We start from the raw sequence: 22,954 nt of genomic DNA, 5'->3' as shown, positions 1-22,954 counted from the left end.
TTATATTATGAAAAAGTACTTGCAGGTCTTATTATAAATTCTTTCGTCCCCTTTCTATCCCCTCTTCTTAATTCCCTCCCCTGGTCATGATTTACCGAGCAATGCTATCCTTAGCAAAGCGCGGTCGTGACAGAGCCTTTGAATGAAGCAAAATTATCTTAGGAGCTTTTAGGAGTTGTTGCCTTAGTTCTAGGAAGGACACTTCGGTTCTAGGTAGCAATCTACAAATTATATGCTTCGAGAGAAGATATAGTTTTACATACGTGATAGCTTAGTAACTCTAGAGACCGTAATTCAAGGAAGTCTTTTGGATTTTAGCTTTTGATTGTGGTTCCTAAAATTCTGCATTCCTTAGCCTGTTTTGTATTTTATTTATTTTTATATTTTCTGTTATTTATTTATTTCTTTATGTCTAGTTTATAAATTCAAACCCAAAAACCATATGTCTCTAAATAGTATATGACGCTTAGTATATGATAGACAGTTGCAATCTTATTCCCTGAGTTCGATATCCCGGTACTGACCTTTAGCTATACTAGATCTACCTTGTATACTTGCAAGAATTTTTAGTGCTAATAAATAGTGCATCAGGAACCCATGAAGTTTGTGGTAAGGATGTGCCTGAGGGAAGCCAGTATGAGGGTGGTGATGAGAGTGATGGTGCTGAGGGTGGTGATGAGAGTGATGGTGAGAGTGGTGATGATGAATATGAAACAGAGAGGCTGATGATAGTGGCTGGGAAGGATGGTGAGGAGGACAGAGACTGTGAAGAAGAGGATGAGTATGAAGATGGGAGCTACCTTCCATCTACTGAAAGGGAATGTGATTCAGATGATGACTCCAGCTTGGATGGATTCATATCAGATGATGATGAATTCATCAAGTCTAAAGACAAGTTTAAGAAAGCAAGCTTGAGGGTAATAACTGATGATCTATTCAATGGTATTGTCTCTAGTGGTGGGGTGACTAATACTGCAGATGGATGTGGGGAGTCAGACTTTGTGGATTCTGATCGTGATTTTGTTTCTGATTCAACTGATGAGGATGATGTCCGGGCAAGGATTAGAGAAAGACATAAGAGGCGTGTGTATAATCCTAAATGTGATCACAAGACATTGAGAGTTACAACTGGAATGAGATTTGTGGATGGATTCCAAGTTAGGGATGCTTTGACAACTAATGCCATTGAAAATGGATGGGAAATGCGCTTCAAAAGGGTCTGTAAGAACCAAGTGGAAGCTTCTTGCAAGAAACCATGTAAGTGGAAGTGCTATGGGAGTTACAACAACACCACTGGGGCATTCATGTTAAGAAGAGTGGAGTTTGAACATACCTGTCCTAGGAATATGAGAAGCAAAATAGTTTCAGCAAACTGGATTGCAAAGAGGTATTTGAATGTGTTTAGGCTTAAGCCTGACACAACTGTTAAGGAATTGAGAGCAGACTTAGTGCAGAGGTTTGCACATGATGCATCTAGATGGAAGTTGTATAATGCCAAGAGAAAGATAATAGAGTTGCTGTCAGGCTCAGTGGATGAGCATTATGGGAAGCTTAGGAGTTATGTCCTAGAGTTGATGAGGGTAGACAAAGAAGGTAGGTTTGAGATTGATGTGGGTATTGGGTCCGTGTTCAAGGGAATTTACATTGGCTTTAGTGGTTTGAGGATGGGATTTATGATGGGTTGTAGGAGAGTTATTGGACTTGATGGAGCATTTCTGAAGACATATTTAGGAGGTGCAATTCTGACAGCAGTTGGAAGTGATGGGAACAACCAAATTTTTCCCATAGCATGGGCAGTTGTTCAGGCAGAAAATGAGGTTAATTGGAAATGGATCTTGAGCATTTTGGCTGAAGACTTGAACCTGGGTGAAGGTGTTGGAATCACTGTCATTAGTGACCAACAAAAGGTACACTATTCCAACAAATTCAATGATATTTATGAAGCTTATAACTTTTAATAAACATACATTATGCTCGTTTAATTATAGGGATTGGAGAATGCTGTTAAGGAATTCATTCCTCTGGCCGAGCATAGAAATTGTGCAAGGCATGTGTATTCAAATTTGAAAAAGACTCACAAGGGCCCAACTCTGAAGAGTTTGTTCTGGGAAGTTGTGAGGAGCACTTATGTAGAGGAATATCGTACAGCATGCAATGAATTTGAAAAAAGGAGCTGCCTGAAGCATTTGCTCTATTAATGACCAAACACATCACCAGATTTTGTAAGGCTTTCATCACTCCTGTTCAGAAAAATGATTCCATCTTAAATAATGTGTGTGAAAGCTTTAATGCTTACATTGTTGATGCAAGGGCTAAACATGTGATACATATGTTAGAGGACATTAGATCTTCCTTGATGGAGAGATGTTATAGGAAATTGCATGAGGTGCGTGACAATCATGATGTATTATGTCCTAGGATAAGAAAAAAAGTGGAGGATTTGATGTATAAGAGCAGGTATTGTATCACTACGCCTGCTTTGGGGGGTCAGTTTGAGGTTACTTATGAAGAAAATAGATTTATAGTCACACCAGCCTTGAGATCATGTGGGTGTAGGGTTTGGGATATTACAGGAATCCCTTGTATTCATGCTTATTCAGTGATATCTTTCTTGCATGAAAATGTTGAATCATATGTGAATGAGTACTACACTTTGGAGAAGTACAAACTGGCTCACAGCTTTGGCATTCCACCTTTGAATGGTGAGAACATGTGGCCTGAGGCTGAAGGATACAAGGTCACCCCACCTCCTGCTAAGAAGATGCCTGGCAGACCCAAGAAAATGAGGAAGAGGGACCCACTGGAGAAGGATCCATCTAGGCCCCATAAACTTCGCAAGACATGTGCCATGACTTGTCAGAGATGCCTTCAGCAGGGTCACAATACTAGATCGTGCAAAAATGATCTAGTTGCCAAGCCATCAAAGGAGAAGGTACAATGCACTTACATTTATGGTATACATATGGATTTGGTACAATGCACTTCAATCCATTCAAATCTCACTTTAAGTTTGTGTTGTTCTTATTAGGGGAAGCCAGGACGACCTCGAAAGGTGGTACCTGTAAACCTGCAGCCACAAGCACGCCGGCAACGAGCACGGCCACAACAGGAGCACGCCCACAGACTGGAGCACGGCCACACACAGGAGCACAACCACAGACAGGAGCACGCCCACGTACAGGAGCACGCCCACAGACAGGTGCACGCCCACAGACAGGCCAAGCACGCCCTCAGACTGGCCGAGCACGCCCACAAACAGGCCGAGCACGCCATCAACAAGCACCCTCAGGATCTGAAGCACAATCTGGCTTAGCCACCCAAGAGAGCCGGGTTTAGGCAGTTTATGAACATTTATGTTGGTTTTTGATGAAGTGTGTTGGCAAACTTTGTAAAGCCTTCAGTATTTTGGCATACTTTGTTCAGCTTTAGGCAAACTATGATCAGCCTTAAGTATTTTGGCAAACCTTGATGATGTATCTGACTACATGTTCATACATCTACATTTGGTGTTCTTTTGGTGTTCTACTTTTGTGTTGTGTTTTATCTAAGTTTGTGCACTCTAGATAGTTTATGAACACATATGCTTTGACATTAAACATTATTTTGGATGCTGTTTTGTTAGAACCATCATCATCTCATGCTGCAAATAAGCCTAATTCAATGTTAAGATTAACATCCCAAAATAAGGTACCAAAAGGCTACAAATTCACCATCATCCATTACTTACATAAACATACATAACATTAGCATCCCACACTAAGGTACCAAAAGCCTACAAATTCACCATCATCCATTACATAAACATTACCAAACACAAAAGAAAAGATCATACATCAACATTACCAACCTAGGACAAATATTATCACACACAGCAGCATGATCACTATCTGTAACTTTAGCACCTTCTTCCCTAATTTTTCAATCCTTAATTGAAGGGATTCACACTCTTCTTTCTTCAATTCACACTCTTCGATCTTTGCATTCAATTTCTCTTCAAGGGAGATAGCCTTCAAGTATTGACATCTCCATTTTTCTTCAAACTGGTCTCTTACTGGCCGGGTCGTCTTAAGTTCAATGTGTAGGCTTAACGGAGAAGAAGGTTCAATCCACCGAAAGAATTTACAGTCATCGTTCTACAAAATTAAATAAAACTCCATAAAATTTAAAGTATGTGTCAGCTTACAGCGGTGAAATAGAGACGCAACAAATACCTTCCAAGAAGCACAGCGATAAAATCGTCTTCCGGGATTAGTTTCAGTCCTGGACGTCCCAATCTCAGCACGAACTCCATGATTGCATATAACATATTCCCTATAATTCCAACCGGAACTCCAACTTGATGTTTGTGAAGAGGACGACATCTCAAGCACCTAAGCTTCCAACACCCAAGTTTTCAGTTCAACTCATCGACAATTTACCCAAAATTACCCAAAAAAACCCTAATTCGAAAACAAATTGCCCAAATAAACTTAAAAAGCAAATCGGGCTGCAAAAAATTGGAAACCAATTTTCAACACAAAAGCCAACCGACCTGGAGTTGAAATCTAAGTGGTAATTGAAGAATACACAAAAGCCAACAAAAAAAAGCAAACGCTGAATTGAAGAATACACCTACTTGGAGTTGAAATCTCGAAGAAAATGCTCCAAATGAGGCTTAAATCGAGCTTAAATGTCGAAGAAATACTCAAATACATTCTGATATGTGTTTTAAATTAGGGCGTGCATAAAACGACGTCGTTGCCCAGTCATTTTTACGGCGTCCACGCTGGACAATTTCGTGCGGAATTTAAGTGGTAATTGGGTATTCGGGTCGGGTTGGCAAATTGCGTACAAATCGAAAGTTCGTGGTTTTAAAAACAAATTTGAAAGTTCATGGGAAAAACTGGAATTTGGGGAAAGTTTATGGTTTTTAAGGCCAAAAACCCTAATTAAAATGACCTATAAAAGAGTGAGTATCTCAAATCAATCAATTTAATTTCTAAACACATTTCAAACTTGTAGGAGAATATCAAACATCCAAAATTAGCTAGCCTGGGTTACTAGAAATTTGCGATTATCGGGATTGAATGTTACGGTAAAAGCTCAGAAGAATCATCGCCGCAAAACAAAAGGAGAAGGGAAACTTGATTTGTATGTACCTTTCCGGTGAGATGTGGTGAAGGAACCCTAAAACCCCGAAATCAAATGGAGAATCACAAAATGAAGAATCCTGTTGTGAGAAACAAAAATGTGCAGAAAGTGGAAACTACCCTAGTATATACACTTTACACTTTCAAAATCAACTATTTCATTTTTTGTCTTTGTTTATTGCTGAATCCCTTCTTATTCTTTTGAATTAACTAAAAGAAATATTGAAGCAGCTAAGATTTGGACGAATTCTTAATCACTAATCACACGTTTGAGATGCGAGGTACTTCACATTATTTTTATTACTATTATTCTGCTCTTTTATCACTTTTTATCATAGAAATAAAAGTATCTAATCTAAATAAATTTCATTTTTTGAAAAGAACTAAAATAAATAACCATGAATTTGATGACGTAAAAATTTTGGCTTCCATCACATGATTCACATATGAATTGTTTGTTCGAATAATTTATGGTCAAAATCAAATACTAATGTGACAACAAAATCATGTCTTGTTTCATATTTGATTTGTTCATATTAGTTTCGATTTTGATCATTGCCGCAAGGAAGAGGACTTGAACTTGGGCAACCAGGATGCCAACCAACTACACTAGTTTCCCTTGCCAACCAACTACACTACAGAACGAACGGCTAAATGTTGTCCTATGAATTTAAAATATATACACAATCTCAAATGGGTGGGGTCCCAGGGAACTCGACGTGGGTCCACCCCTTATATAGTACTCCCTCCATTCCATATAGTAACGGAGATGTTTTTTTTCGGTACAGAGATTAAGAAAAATTGTGTTAAATGAATTAGGTAAACGGAGAATAAAATGGAAAATGAAAAAAGGTAGAGAGATGAAGAGAGAAAAAAGTAAGAGAAAATAAAGTATGTGTGAAAAAATGTGTTGACTTTTACTAAAATGGAAATGACTTTATTACTATGCAACGTACCAAAATGACAAAATGACTCTATTACTATGGTACAAATAGAGTACTACTCCACTTATCCTCTTGGTTGTTACCTAGTTTATACATTACACAGTTTTCGTAGACAATGATACAATTTATTTTAATTTTGTGGTTGGAGACTTGGAGTCCAAATTCAGTCTATAATTCTTATGTAACTGATGGAACTGCGATTTTAGTTGACGGATATCGCTACTTTTAGTCTTCCTTACTCCATCAGCAAGGATGGTCACTTTTCAAATTTTTGCCTCAAATTGTGATTTTGTCCACTGAAGATGTATCTACTTCTGTAATTATTAAAAAAAAATACCTAAAAAAATCTTTGTGTGCCTCATTAAGTATATGGTTTCTGTCAATTTCCTCTCTTCTTATACTACTTTCTTCTTAATTTTTTATATATCTTTTTTCGTATTATTAATACCAATCTTTCATAGTATCTTTTAAATTCCATCAAATTTAAAATACTCTTCTTTACTTGAGTAACATACTTATTTTAAATAATTTAAATTGAGATTTATATAATTAATATAAATAAATAAATAAACATAAATTCCACGTTTTGATCATATGGTTGGAGTACAATTACAATCTATACCCCAAAAAGAGTGAACAAAATAGATTGATAATATATGATAGCAATTTCCTAAAAGATTGAAAAGATACAGATAAGTTTTGATTTTTTTCCAATAAAAGCAGTTGAATAATTCATATCATAGCACTACACGAAAGAGAAACCATACTTAAAATTCATATGTGATGTAGACTTAAAAATTTACATAAAAATTGGTGGTAGTCGAGAACATGAGTCTTCTGACATCGGATTACCGTCTCCCACCCACCCCATATCATATGAGTAACTCATCCCAAACGAAATTTGAAAACAAATTTAACATAATGATTAATGATAGTACTAGGATTTATTAAAGTAATCAGTTATGCTCTAATATTTGAAAACAAAAAACTATATCAAGTTTCAATTTTTTCTCAATTATTTTATTATCTATATATATTTCTCCAAGAAATATACAAAAATTTCCTAGGAGGATAATAATAATGTTCAAAATGACGTCATTTGATGTACTCATAACAGCGATATAATTATTTTTTTCTTTTTAACTCCACTCTTTATCAAACCAATGACAATGCCAACAAAACAACGTTTCCTACAAGTCATGCCAGTGCCACACATCTAAACTAATACACGTAAATGTATGATGTTTCTATTAAAATTCGTATTTATTAAATTCGTATAAACTCATACACAATAGAAAATTTGTGAGGAGACAACGGAAAAAAAATTAAAATTTCAATTTTAATTTCCAAACCTTAACGGAATTGAATATGAATTTACACACTAATTATATTGGATAGAGCATTAATTAGAGTGCCCAAAATCCAAACTCTGCGTAAATTAACAAGTCCAACATATTTATAACATGTACACAAAACCACACTCTATCGTTACAAGTCGATATCACCTTTACATAGTAGTATTGAAAAAGTAAGTTTCATTTCATTAAAATTCTCCCAACACATTCATCACTAACTCTCTCCCAAAAAACAAAACATGACGTCCAAGGACTGCGGCAACCACGACGACCACCACCGCAAGAAGCTCTACCGCAACATCTTCCTAGCCGCCGCAGCGTTCGCGGCCGCCGTCCTCTTGGCGATCCTATTGGTGTGGCTGATCCTCCGGCCAACGAAGCCGCATTTCATCCTTCAAGACGCCACGGTGTTCGCTTTCAACCTCTCCGGCCCCAGCCTCCTGACGGCCACCTTCCAGATCACCCTCTCCGCCAGAAACCCCAACGCCAGGATCGGCGTCTACTACGACCGCCTCGACGTCTACGCGGCCTACCACAGCCAGCAGATCACCCTGCCGATGAGGCTGCCCCCGTCCTACCAGGGCCACAAGGACATCACCGTCTGGTCGCCCTTCGTGTACGGCAGGGAGGTGCCGGTGGCGCCGTACCTGGCGACGTCGCTCGGGCAGGACGAGCTGACGGGGACGGTGCTCATCCACGTCAGAGTTGACGGCAGGGTTAGATGGAAGGTTGGGACGTTTATTTCGGGGAGTTATCACCTGTATGTCAGCTGCCCCGCCTATATTAATTTCGGCCATAAATATGATGGGATCACCGCCGTTGGATCCGGGATCAAGTATCAGCTCCTCATGGACTGCAATGTTGATGTTTGATTTTTCTTTTCTTTTTTATTTATGTTTATGCTATAGAAACTGAATCTATGTTATCTGTTTTTACCCTTAATTATATTGTAATTGTTCTTAATTATTAGTCTCATTCTCGGATGTGCAATGCATAATTTTTAAAACATTACTTCATTTTTCTTATAATATGTACCAAGTACTATGGTTGGCTGTGCCATTAGAACTGGTAATTAAATCTCTATATATGCACGCACTGACACACGCAGGCACAAGTAATGAGTACGAGATCATGATTTTATATGGGCATTGTTTATATATTGAGAAAAGTAGAGTGAAAGATGAAATTGGGCATGAGAAGAAAAAAAGTCTTCATTGGAATAGCATGCGAACAAAAGCAGTGGGCAGTTAGGTTAGGTTTTGTTTTGATGGAGTCCCATATATGTTTTGCTTTCACTTTCAGGCTTTTTCAGTTAGGTGATGAGTCTTCAAGAATGAAACAATTATGGTAATGAGACTTTTTCAGTTCACACTCTTTTCTATTTACATTAATGTAAATACGTTAATTATCCTGCCATTAATGGGGTCATTAAACTGACATTTACCAACATTTCATTCATTTTTGAATTGTGATTTTCGGCTTGAGCGAGATAGACTTACACTGATTCCCTCACAAACAATCCTAAAGCTTAGCACCAATTCCATTTTTATCTTTAGTCTAGTAGTACATTTTTTTGTTCACCTTAATTAACAAATGCAACAATGGAAGGAATTTTTTCTGCCACTAAGATTATGATACAAGGACTTCGAAATCAGATAGGAGATTATTAGATAAATGATTGTTTGGTTACTTATATTTTAAAATATTTTTATACTACTAATAATTAGTTGATATTATGATGCTTTCATAATATGAATAATGACAGTGAACTTTTGTTTCAAACCTCTATTAATAGTTGTAGCTTGTTTATTTTTATGTCATTGTCATTTGAAGCGATTGCGATATGGACAGTAGAGGCTATGAGAAAAAAATAGTTAGATGGTGGCAAATGAGAACTAGAAGTACATACAGTGGCTATCGTAAAAATACATAGAAAGAACACATAATGTCGGATTGGTGATATTACTGCCATAAATGTTACTACTAACACTTTGACGACTAAGTATATAAGCACCAAATAAAATAGTACTCAAATTTGAGACGTTTTTTTTGGATATACGAATTAAGGAAATAAGCTAAAGGAATACGACTCAACTATATTAGAAATGAGGGAGTAGTTGAATCAGTTAATTAATATTCATATATATACAAATCAATATTACAAATACTAATACTTATTATATTCTTAATTTCCCAAATTATTTACTCCCTCCGTCCCTGAAAATTTGTCCCCTATTTCCTTTTCCGTCCGTCCCACAAAATTTGTCCCCTTTAGAATTTACCTAAAATAGACTATCAAAATACCCTTCACTTTTCCCCCAAATTTCAATGTGGGACCCATACTCCACTACACATCTCCATTTAATACAAAGTCAAACACATTTTCTTAAAACCCGTGCCCGGTCAAAAGGGGACAAAATATGGGGGACGGAGGGAGTATGTTTTACTTACTTATCGACTGCCCATATCAACGACCTACGAATTATTGATGAAACATATCTCATCAATAATTATCTAAACAAAGCTAAACTAGTTATGATCTCTATAATCAAATCTGGCGTGGTAAATATCAATAGTAAGCAACTAAACATAAAACAAAGCATTTAAAAGTAGGTATGAAAAACAATAAAAAATCAATAATATTCCTGAATATCTCCTTTAGGAATAAAATCCATTTGAAACATATAGATAATTGTCATACTTCATATTTGTATGTCCACAAAAATTAGTCCGCGGCGCCCACCACATATTCTCTCTATAGTACTCCGACAACTCGGCATGTGTTCTCAAAATAGGACCCGTGACATAGTGAGCGGCGGGAACATGTTGAAAATCATGGCATGCACGAGCTAATGCTTCTTGATCACGACACACTACAGTAAGTTTTTGAAAAGCTGAGGCGCTATTGATGACGTACGTAATTAATCGCCATTGCCATGAAAAACGCAAATATCCAATGATTTTCAAATACTTTACCGACAACTCACGATTCCCTTTAAAATATCTTCCGTCTAGTTGATTTAAGCCCATAACTTCTTCCCTCTGCATATCCATAAACTGCAACCCATATTGTAAAAATGCATCAAACTACACTCAAATAAAAAATGACAACGTAAGTAGCTAGTTTGAGTTGATGCATACCCTTATCACAAGTTTTTCTAATTAAATACATGCTTCAGTCAAAAGACGCACGTACCCTATAATTACCCCGCTAGGATAACTATTCATTAGACCAAGCACCAACTCTAGATGTTTTACATTTATAAGATCAATCCATGGAAACTTTCCTTGAATATACATCTGAAAATTAAAATCATATGCATTAATATTTGATATATAAGATGAAAAATGAAATTAAAGACAAATAATTATCGAAAATATAGCAGAGTCAATTGAAGTTGAGAAACAAATTAGTTGGAGTTGGTCGCGTAAGCAAGATGAAATTTGGACAAGGAGGTTAATGAGCAAGAGTGTATTTGGGCTGTCTTCAAAATTGAGTTTGGTAAGCTTTGGAATGTTACTCAGTTGGACAACACATCTAGTGTTCAAATAATTGATCGCCAAAGAAATGAGGCTTGTAGCGCCGCGAATCACAATGGATTCAACTTCCAAAACATATAATAAGCTAACATGCTTAAGTTTAGACTGGCCAACAATTGAGACATTTTTCAACTCAATAGATGATCTAATTCTCAAACATTCAAGAGCAAGACAATTGGAAATCAAAAGCTCAAAGTCTTGATCGGTCATTTTAATGCATCCTAGATACAAATCTTTAAGACAGTCAATTCCATTTGTAATTGGAAGTCTAAGAAATGGACCCTCATCATGAAGCCTACCACATAAGCGAATTATTTCAGCTTTCTTAGCTAGGGCAAACTCGAACCATTTCTCAAAATTACCACATTCATGGATGTGCATGTCCACCACCAACTCTTTTATTCGATGGCTCTATGTGAATCCAAGACATGGTTGATCATACTAACGTAATTTGATTATGTCTCAATATCATATGTATATTCCCTATATTTTGGGAAATTGAGATGACTAACGTAGGTATGGAGATATTGCCAACTAGTTGAAAGTATACAAGTTGAAGTAGCTTCTCGGAGAGGCAGTCGAGAGATTATAGATCCCAGAATATCATTAGGAAATTTGTTGATTCTATCTTCATGCAACATCTACAATATTTCACATATAATTAAAAAATGAATAAGAGAAAAAAGAGATTACACATATACGTAAATCTTTATGGAAAAACATCATTCGATTGTCGATTGAGTAAATAGTAGTAGTAATAAATACCTGGTGCAATGGTTTCTCCATAGATATGAATCAAAATACTTACGATGGAAAGGTAAGAACTATAAAGAGAGAGTAAACACAGATATTTCTCATTAAATTAGTAACTGTAAGCCATATCTCAACTTTAATGATTTCGATAATGAAATCTAATTCTAGATTTGTATTAATTCAACCACAACATTTATACTATAAAGTGGAGATAAAATCACCAACCTCCATCCATGCTTTCTTCATTTGGATGTAGAGGTTGAAATCCACTATTTGATGTTCATCCTGTCTTTCGACTGGATTCTCTAATTGATGTTATCCCCTCTTTGACCTCTAGTCTTTAATGATTCTTTTGATGGATAAAGAATTAACATCCTTTTATAAATATGTATATGTGTCGAGAATATATATATGCATATATTATATCCACGACTTTCCCTTTGCATGTATTTCTCCAAAGCAATATCACGGTTTTGCAAACTTGTTTTGTTCTAGATTTTCGTAAATCATCAAATCGTGTTCATTTTTGTTAGGGTTCTGTCCGTTTTTGAAGTTTGTAGTTATGACTGGTTTACAAAGTGTATTTGGGGAATTTGGTAGAGAAAATCGTATCCGGTTTTGATTTTTGGCTCGTCTCACAGATCCAGATGACGAAAAGAGGCAGGCCCTGCAAAAGCCAACCTACCCAGACTGCAAGTGCGCAATCTCTTGCATTTGCCTTTATATTTCTTGGTGTATTTGTACATTATTGTACGGAGTGGTGTACACTATGTTTTTTGTTTGAAGTTACATCACTCGGTTTCCGAAAATGCATGTAATTGAGTGAATGTTATATACATTCGTGCATTATATGATGCAATTCATACATTATTGTAGGGAATGGCGTACATTATGTTTTTTTGTTTGAAGTTACATCAGTTGGTTTCGTAAAATGTCTGTAATTGAGTGAATGTTGTATTCATTTGTGCATTATTTGCTGCCATTTGTACATTATTGTAGGGAGTGGTGTACATTATGTTTTTTTATTTTAATTTAAATCAATCATTTTTATAAAAGGCTAATGGTTGAGAGAATGTAATATGCATAGGTGCATTATTCGTTGGTTCATTATGTGCTTCCATTTGAACATTATAAAGTTAGTAGTGTGCATTATGTAATAGTAATGCGATACATTATTGATTTTTGGACAGCAGCGAAGCAGCCAAGGTTGGACATTGAGGAAGAGGTGGATGATGTTCTTCCAATTGCGATTGCGCAAAAGTTCAGGCATAGATTGGCTGAGCAAAGGGCCGAGACTATTACCTCTCATGAAGACGCAAAGAAAATGAAGTCGAGGGGAAGAAGTCGACCATCTCTACTGTCAACAGACCCCATCCGAATTCCTGAAATGTTTAAAAACCCTGACTCCACAGATAATGATCGGATACGATATTTATATTACTTTGAACTCTCTGTTTTTTTTTTACAATTGATGTTGGAAGGGAAAATAGCCACTTGTGGTTTGGTCTGTTTTGAACAAATTCTAGTGGGCATGTTTACTTGCAAACAGAATCATATTTTGGTACTAGTGTATGGTGTCGTTAATACAAAACATATAATGGCTGTAAGTATCGAATAATGTCACGTTACTGCTTAATAATGTAAAAAATGAAGAAAATGATGTAGAACAAGTTAACTGGATTTTAATATTAATGTACAAAAAAATGAATAAAAATTGTATAATGGATGTAATTAACCGAATAATGTACAGAATGGACTTAGTAATGAACTGAACTGGAATAATAATGTACAGTAAGTTGAGTCCGTGTAAATAATAATGTACAACTTCATGAATAATAATGTACGTTAACAGTTTAATAATGCAATGTTATCATGTATAATGTACATAATGTGTCTAATAATGAACTATACTCGAACAATTGTGTACAGTAAGTTAAGTGGTTGTAAACAATAATGTACAACTTCATTAATAATAATGTACATTAACAAAGTAAAAATGTAAAATTGTTATGCATAAAATTTTGACAGTGGTAGGACTAATAAGACTAAGACAACGAATTGAATAATAAGACTAAACCGAAAAACAATATACATCAAGATTTCCTCTGGCCCTTACGAAGCTCTGTCTCATTCGCCATCTCTTTAAGCATTGGATAGTTTCTAGAGTCGTGGTGTCTCATCTCATCGCACGCCTTACACCGTCTAAGAGGCTTGTTAGCCTCCTTTATAGCCTTTTCCCTCTTGGAAAATCACAAAAAACGGCTCCGCAAACATATACATTACAGATTAGAAATCGTCCAATACAGAGTCAATAAAAACCATTACACAGTAATATATGTACATTATGTTTACCAGTTAAAACTACTCTCTAACCGAGATGATATCTAAACCTTAGAGAAATTACTAAAACTCGTTCACTTTGGCGACGAATGTTTTATTTACTACATACTAGACCCTAGCCCCAAGGATTGCTAAACCCTTGGTGAATACATGAAACACACGCCGAACAATCAAACACGGCAAATCTTAAACAAAACCATGAGATTTTATAACACATATAAACACAACAACCATATACATTACGGATCATATAATCGTCCAATACTGAATGAATAAAAACCATTACACAGTAATATATGTACATTATGTTTATCAGTTAAAACTACTCCATATATGAGATGATATTTAAACCCTAGAGGAATGACTGAAACTCGTTCACTTTGGCGACGATTGTTTTATTTCCTACATACTAGACCCTAGCCCCAAGGATTGCTAAACCCTTGGGGAATACATAAAACATGCGCCGAACAATCAAACACGGCAAATCTTAAACAAAACCATGAGATTGTATAACACATATAAACACAACAATTACATATCATAAATCGTCCATTACATGTACCGTGTTCTAAAACTTCCAGTAAACCCTACTGGAATCATACATTAATACCGCAAATTAGTTGTAATAGAAAAAAATAACAACTTCGAAATACATAAAAAAACTAGATGCAATTTGAATAAAAAAGATGTTGAATAACATGTTCAAAATGATGATAACAATAGGGAATTCATCACGATTGCAAACTGATATACTACAACAAAATTACCTTCTTCCATCGATGATACTAGTTTAGGATTGAACGAAATCCAATAAAAAAAACTCTTCGTAGGTGGTGAATCTCTGACAAATTGAAAAATTGCGTGAATATTTTTTTTATCAAGGATTGTGATTAATCAAGACAACAACAACAAAAAAAAACAATGGAATTCGATTTACAGAGTAGAGCACCAGACGTCTACAATGAATAGAGAGAGATGAGAGAGAAAATCTAGTTTAATTTAGGAAAAAAAATTAGAATCAATGTTCCTTAATCATGTGCTGATATTAGAGGGAGAGATTTATGGGAATGAAATAACCGATCATATTGTGGCTTCCCAAAATGACCTTTTTGAATTTTTTTAATATTTTAATTAAATACATGTGGCACAATTTTCGGCCATTAGATCCTCAAATCGTGGGGCTGAGATTGAGAAGGACAATAGAACAAAAGATGGAAAAATGATATGAATACATCCTTGTACATATAACTGCCAACTTAATCCAATGATGTATAGGGGAGCATTAGGGTCCTATTACACCCTTAGTGTCTTTTCTCTTCTTAATATCAACCATTAGATTGATGGAATGGATAGACTAGATTAAAAGGACAAATTTGATCCCGTGTTGCATTATTAGTTCATTTTCGTGTATTATAAGGGTAAAGCAGTAAAATAACATACTAACCAAGGCGTTTCAAAACGGAAGGTCCGATAATTACGCGGCATTTTCATCGACCTTTCATCTGCTCTCTCTCTCTCTCACTCAATCCCATCAACATTCGCTCAATACAATTTCTCCCCTAATTCAAACCCACCAGAAACCCTAGCCGCCGTTCTTTTTCACTCGAAATCAATTTCAGTCACGATTCCCACCGTGAAAGCACCGTCGATCGACGATTGAATCTCACAAAAGCAGCTTTTTTGGTTCACGCGCGCCGTTGGTAGTCGATTCATCTCCAGGAAGCAAAAAAGGTGTGCTTCTGAAGTCTTTTTTTAGTTGGAAACACTCCTAAACCTCGATTGGCGACGTTGACAAACTCTACCATTAGTTGATTAACAATTTTTGGTGTCCTTTGAGTTTCGATTCGAAATAATGCACAAAATTGTTTTGCTCGATTTTTTAGAAACATATGAAATCGCGAGCATTAGAGTAAGGGTTATGTTCATTCTTGATATATTAAGTTATTTTCTGAGTTGTATTTGAGTTTTCATCCATTAACTCTCAATTTGGAATAATGCACAAAAGTTGTCTTTTTTTGTGGAGAAGATGAAATTGTGAGCATTTGATTTAGGGTTGTAACCATTATGTAAGTGTATAGTGGATTTCTGACCAATATTTACAGTTTTCGGCATTTTATGGTTGAAACCTCACCGATTTATGGTTGAAACCTCACTGATTTCGTCAATATTGTCGCACAGATATAGAATGACTAAAAGAGGTCGGCTGTACAAAAGCCAACCAGAACCGAATGAAGGTGATGCATTATTTGATCATTGTTGTACATTATTGTCTATTTCATTGGATTCGAACTCTGTGTTCATTGAGAGATTGCTATTTTTTGCACTCTGTGGTGTACGTTTCAGTATAAGAAGTAATTGTTTAGCATCATTTGGTTTATACATTACATCTTTTGTTCTGTGCATTGGTTAATAGATGTCGTGCATTAATTGTTGTACCGTATAGATTATTTGTTCTAATACATATCTTTTTCCTATTCTGGACAGTGTCTAAGCAGCGTTGACATACTTGGATTTTTACATGGTTTTAGAGGGTGGTTTTGTATAAATTTGAGCATATTTTGTCTATTATTAGGCGTGTTTATATCTACTTCTCTATTATGTTGGTATGTTGACCATTTTGTTAAGAATGTGTAGAAAAAGGTACAAAATATGTGGATGTGCAGAAGCCTTGGTTTGAGACAATATTTACTGGATATTTTGAAGTCCAATCAGCTCCTAATGCATACCAATCTCTTCGTCTTCGAAAGAGCTTCGCGTGGGTATCTCGCACGCCTCAATCGGAGTTCGGTAGAAGAAGTTATGGCTGTTATACGAACACTGCGCTGTCCAGAAAATCTCACGCGGCCGGGTGAATTATTACCCTATAATTCCACCCGGCCGGGTGGCGTAATTATGCCTGCGAGATTCCAGAGAGTACCAAAGAAGTCCCACCCGGCCGGGTCCGTCAGTTTGGTGTATTTTAGAGCTGAAACGCAATTTTTTGAAGAGAAAATAAGAAGGAAGAATGAGGTCAATTCTCTTCATTCTCTAGAAGCGACAAAACACACGCTCTCTCTTTGTGAAGAACTCTTGGAAGAAGATTGAAGATTCCAGCTTCAATTCCTCCGCCAATTGAAATTCGCATCATGATTTCCACTATTTTTCCTTGTTTCTATTTGTTTTCTACCATGAACATGAGTAGCTAAACATCTTTTATGTAGAATTCTTGGTGAAGATGCATTGATTTATAGTTTTAATCCAATTGACTTCGTTTTTATCTTGCTCTTGCAATTGTTTGAATTATTCTTGTGCTTTTTCCTAACAATTACTTGATCACCAATTGGGAGTGTAGGGTTTCTTAGAATAATCGGGAGATGAAATATTTAACCTTGAAAGAAGAATTATTCACACCTTAATTCAATAAAACTCGGGAGAGTTGAGGTTTTGAGTGGGATCTTTAATCTAATCGAACTATTAGGAGTTAGGTCTAAGAATTAGAAGGGGACTTCAATTATTAGACCTAATCTACGGATTTCTCACCTCGTGAGGGGGTTTAATCTATATTTGTGATTGTATTCAACAATTCTGGAGACTTTAAATGGTAAATCGGTTTCAATTGGGTTAGGCTATGAGTTGTGCATCGGATCCTTGAATTCTGCATATTTCTCTATCATTTTTACAACTTGCTTCTTTATTCTCTTGTTTAAGTGTTTATTTTAATCTCTGGATAGTAGTTGAAATTTGTTCGTGGTACTTAGGTTTACACTTAATTGTCTCTGTGGGATACGATATACTCTTGCTTGCTATTTGCTATGATAACCCCGTACACTTGCGGGTATTATTTGGGTAAAATAAAGTTGAGTCAAGCGTCGGGTTGAGTTTGAAGAAGCGGTTGACGATGTTATTTGATAAGTCGTATTCTAAGCCTTGGTTACTGGTCAGTATGTCGTGAAATGCATGTATTATCTGCAAAACAGTTGCTAAAGTGTGCAGGATTAAAGGATCCAAGTCAGTAGAAGACGATTCAGTGTGACGCAAGTGTAAAGAGCGCCAGAAGGGTGCAATACTGACCAGGATGCATGCCAGAGAAGGAAGTCTACCCTAAAAGCAAGGGCAAGCCTCCCTATAAAAGAAGCCACTTGGAGAGAGAAAAGCGGTTCGGTTCGAAGTTCGGCTCTCATACACACTTAGTAGAATTCTCTCTAGAAGATTAGTCCTTCAGCATCATCCACTTTCTCGTTCCTCGCCAGAGCTATGGTCACTTGATGTCCAAAAGTCTACCGGAGTAGTCATCATCCCACCGTTCCAGCCAGTTCGTCGTAGTAGTATAGCAGTTTCACCGCCCGGAGTGGCAAAAACAATAGTTACTCGATTTCTAGTTTAATCTTTACTTGCTTTCTCCGTTGGATCTGTGCAAACATTTATCTTTGTTGCCTTTTGAAGTACTTGGTGAAGATCCAAACGTTTTAGTTATGAAATTTCTATTCCGAATGTCTCTTTGGTTTGAGTTTGCTTCAGTTTTGCCTAGGAAAGTTAGATTTAGTTATCGCCTTTAACTTTTAAGTGCGTGCATGTATTTTTCTTTTGAGTAAGCTAGATTTGTGATTGTCGATCGAATTTTATAGTTATGTTTCAGTCTGAGTTTTCGTGCATGAGTCTTTTCGATCCATACTGTGATCACCACCTTGCATGTCAGTCAGTAGAGGTAAAACTGCAGTCCGCCGTCCAATTTTAAGTTTGAGTATTTTAATTTTATAGATCTTGAGTTTGAAGTCATGAATCTGAGTTTAGTTATGGTGTTTGTGTTCATATGATTTTTGTTAATGCTTGGTGAAGAAGAAAACGTCAAAATCAACTTTAGTTTGGACCACTTTACTTTTAAGTTACTTTTGCTTTTGTTCCCTACTTTTCAGTTGTACCTTCCAGACCTGTCAGAAAGCCAACCAGCCACCAGATATACCTTGTTGTCTAAATTTCCTCTTTTAGTAACTGTCTACTTTTCATATACCTCTGAGACACATTGTCCCCTATTTTCACGAACACAACCACATGCCTGTTATTTTCACGCCTACTAGTCAGTAGAGTACCACCTTTATTTCTTGCCTAGGTAAAATCTCAACCCAAGCGTGGTAGCTAACCAAAAACACCTAGGAATGTCACCACAGTATCCGAACGTGTCCATCCTTGTGGGATTCGACCCTTACCTCCATTATACTAATCAGTAAACGTGGGTTGAGGAATATTTGTTTGATACCAGGTCCCGGTTATCATGCCAACGACTCAGCTGGGTCGGGAATCTCATCCTGATCAGTTAGATACACTTGCAGTTACATACGTTGACCGAGAAAAACCTGCGCTTTCATTACTCCAATAGCATTAGCTCCGAAGCTTCGGCAAAGGTTAGCCGAGGAAAAAGCTGAAACCAGTTCAGCCAATGAAGACGTGGAGAAAAAGAAACCGAGAGGAAAGAAAGCCGACCACCTCTAATGTCGACAGAACCCCACCGAGTTCATTTCATGTATACAAAGCCTGACTCCACGGCAGAAGGAAGCCGTGAACTAACTGGGTTTCGGCGCTGACCTAGACTTCAACATTAGGGAGATCCCAGGGTATTTAGCTTATCAGGTGCTCAAGTCGTTTAATCTGGCTCGGTGCGAGATTCCATTATCTGGGGGTGAGTGCTTAACACTAGATGAGGAGGATGTCCACCTGACGTTGGGCTTTCCGAGAGGCCCGACACCCATAGCACGCAAAGAAGAATATCAGACAAACTTCGAGTTCAACGATATTGTTGCAGCGCGGTGTGGAAAGACTCGGTACAAGCTGAACGCGACAAACGTTGCAAAAATGATTAAGGAGAAACTGATGGGGGTCCTGATTTCAAACGTCTATTTATGTTCTTACTTGAGAATGCCTTGATAGAGACTCCTTCAGACGGCAATTGCAAGCCAAAGATACTACTCCGTCCGTCCCAAGATAAGTGACTCACATTCCTTTTTAGGACGTCCCAAGATAAGTGACCTATTTCCTTTTTTAGCATTCTCTCTTTTAATTTTTCTCTCTACTTTATTAACTCTCTTACTTTATTCACTTTCCACTTTACTAACAAAACCCCATTTTCTTAAATCACGTGCCGAAAAGTTTTAGGTCACTTATCTTGGGACGGAGGGAGTACATTTCATCGACGACGTTGATAAGATCGGTAACATGAATTGGTGCGGTTACGTCTTATCCGTTCTGGAAGCCACGTATCCTAGCTGGGACAGAGGGGGAAAGTGCATATTTCACTAGACCAATCCACTTTGTTTTGGTGAGGAAAATTATTAGTGCATTATATGATATAGTATATACATTACTTTAACTGAATTACTAATATTCATGTATTGCATTACATTAGTGTTAATTGTGCATTAGTTTTGTGTCGCGATGCATTACTGATCTTTGGCATTGCGTGGATATTGTCAGTGTGCGTACGTGGACCCCGTGGTTCACATACGAAGGCGAGTCGTGCGTGCCTGGCTGACTATAAAGGGTTGGACAGCGGAGACCCTCAAGCAAAGGGAGGAGGTGGAGCTTAACCAGTTCGGAACTGGGAGGTTAGAGGACCGGATTGACAAACAAAAGTATTCGATCGACGAGGAAGCGAGGAGGGTAGAAGCTGTGAATAGGGGAGGTGGTGGAGCCCCCAGCAGGCACATAGCGAAGCGAATAAGAGATTGTTTTGTCGCTTCAAGTGTGTTGATGGGACACGCTATTTCGAGGTGGGTCAACGATTTTATGCAAATACCTGTTGAACTCCTTGATGACGAGTGCTTCCGAGTGGAGAGTCAGATTGACATGAAGTTGTTAGGTATGGAAGATGAAAAGACTGTGAAAGATGAGGAAATCGTGACAACACTAACATAAGAGAGGGAAGACGAGGAAGAGTATAGTCCTGAGTGGATTGCTGAGATGGAGAAGATGATGCAGGCCTACGACAAAAAGAAGACAATAACTAGAGGCTTTGATAGGCCATCGTTCGTCTTGGATGGCTTTGAGTGTCCTGAGCCTTTTGCTACGCCGGAACCACAATGGGCAGAGAGTAGTGGTCGTGGAGAGGACAACAATAATGTTGAGGAGACATGACATGATGGCCTTGGTGATGATCATCAATGAAACATCTCAATGCGCCCGCCAGAAGGTGATGCAATATTTTGTCAACTTTACAATGCATTATATAGAGAGGTTGTTGCATTACTAAATCGTTATTTCCTCATTATTTACTTGTGTCAGGAGAGATCCCAATTTAGGAACAAGCAGGTGATGAGATGTCCGACAACCGATCAAACGAGGATGGTGGGGCCACACCGGAAGACCTATCGAACATGCATAATTCGGTTGGTGGATCTGGAATAGCGTATGGGACATCCGGGGGTGGTGTGCTAATCAAGACTTGGGTAAGAACATAACAAGTTAAATATGTACATGTTATTCATTTTTTACATACTTAACTGTGCTGCAATTGTGTATAGCCGTCTGAGATAAGAGGTGAAAGTGAAGGTGGAAGCGGACATAAAATCAAAGGCAAGGCCGAGAAAACAACAAAAAATAGTACACGGTCAAGCAAGGTGGAACGCGGTGAGATTCCAGCTGATAAAACAAACAAGCCAATGAAGGAGGTAGCTCCTAAGGAGGGGAAGGGAAAACGGGCTGTCGTTACAAAAGTAATTTTATTATTTTCTTAATTGCTTGAATTATATAATAATTATTATGCATTACACCTAATGTTATCTTGTTCATTATTTGCCAAGTTGCGTGCATTTTATAAAAATTATTATGCAATAAAACTATTGTGGTGTTATTCATAAAACCAATTGTTGTCTTGTTCATTATTTGCTTAATTGCTTGCATTATATAGTAATTATTAAGCATTACAATCTTCTCGGTTTTATGCATTAAAACCAATAGGTAATACACATTATTTAGTTATTTGTGTGAATTATATATTACTTATTATGCATTACAAGCATATGTTGGAACGTCACTTTTGTCCAAGCAGAAAACTGCTCCAGCTAGTGAGAAGGGTATTGAGATTGGTGTTGTGAAAACACCAAACCAATCTGAAGGTGTTGCTGGAAAGGGTGGGAGGGGAAAAGGCTTGGACATTCTAGATGAGGATTTTGAAGGGGAGGGCAAATGCAAAGAGATCGAACAAGAAGTGGCTGGACATGTGGTCTGTCATATTTAACATGTATGGTTGTAGTTGACTTGTTTTGACCGTATCTTCCATTCGTGCAGGCTGCTGCGAAACTAGCAACATCTCGTTTCAAGAAAGCCAGTCTGGCTGCCCGTTCTCCATTCAATGAGCGGGCTGTTAGACTAACAGCGAAGCCAAACCATCCGGACAAGGAGCTATACTATTGGGTACTAAGCACAACGGAAAGATATAAGTAAGTTTTGTATTGTTGCTCGCCTCTGTGCTGGGAAAAAGGTTACTTATGATTTAATGTTTATTATTGTGCAGGGATACAGTTATCTACGAAGACGACTGTATCAAAACTGTGCAGCTTGAGTTAGCATCGCTAGAGCCATTCAAGTCAGTGAGCCCAATGATTGTAGACACTAGGAGCGCTTACTTGAATAACATGGAGAAGCTCAAGGCCCCGGAGACAGTTTCTAGGGTCTTCTTCTCGACAATACCATGCGTTAGTGAAAAACCTTATGTACTTGGTTGCTATTTAGTATTGCAATTACAAATTATTAACTAGTTTACCACAATACACTGTAGAGACACACCGTGAGACCCCTGCTTAATGGTCAGAGGAACAGTTGAGGGAGACGTTCTGGACTCAGATGTTCGATGATGTACCTGGAACGAGAATCTTTAAATGGAATACATATGATATGGTTAGTGTTATTAAGCTAACATATCTGA

General features: G+C 37.3%; 2 protein-coding genes across 2 annotated transcripts; both read left to right on the top strand.

Annotated features, from left to right (window-relative positions):
* The first annotated feature begins 1,133 nt into the window (after nucleotides 1-1,133).
* Nucleotides 1,134-3,313, top strand: LOC125221304. Its single transcript, XM_048123425.1, has 4 exons — nucleotides 1,134-1,907; nucleotides 1,989-2,142; nucleotides 2,601-2,932; nucleotides 3,029-3,313. The coding sequence occupies exons 1-4, from the start codon at nucleotides 1,134-1,136 to the stop codon at nucleotides 3,311-3,313; spliced, it is 1,545 nt and encodes a 514-aa protein (XP_047979382.1).
* A 4,295-nt stretch (nucleotides 3,314-7,608) lies between these two features.
* Nucleotides 7,609-8,403, top strand: LOC125185223 (NDR1/HIN1-like protein 1). The gene has a single exon (XM_048081722.1). The coding sequence runs from the start codon at nucleotides 7,668-7,670 to the stop codon at nucleotides 8,298-8,300; it is 633 nt and encodes a 210-aa protein (XP_047937679.1). The 5' UTR covers nucleotides 7,609-7,667; the 3' UTR covers nucleotides 8,301-8,403.
* The last annotated feature ends 14,551 nt before the right edge of the window (nucleotides 8,404-22,954 follow it).

The sequence above is a fragment of the Salvia hispanica genome, chromosome 4 (genome assembly GCF_023119035.1).
Source record: "Salvia hispanica cultivar TCC Black 2014 chromosome 4, UniMelb_Shisp_WGS_1.0, whole genome shotgun sequence".
Taxonomy (NCBI): Eukaryota; Viridiplantae; Streptophyta; class Magnoliopsida; order Lamiales; family Lamiaceae; genus Salvia; species Salvia hispanica.
Note: the sequence above shows the minus strand (reverse complement) of the source record. Positions and strands in the feature narration are given on the sequence as shown.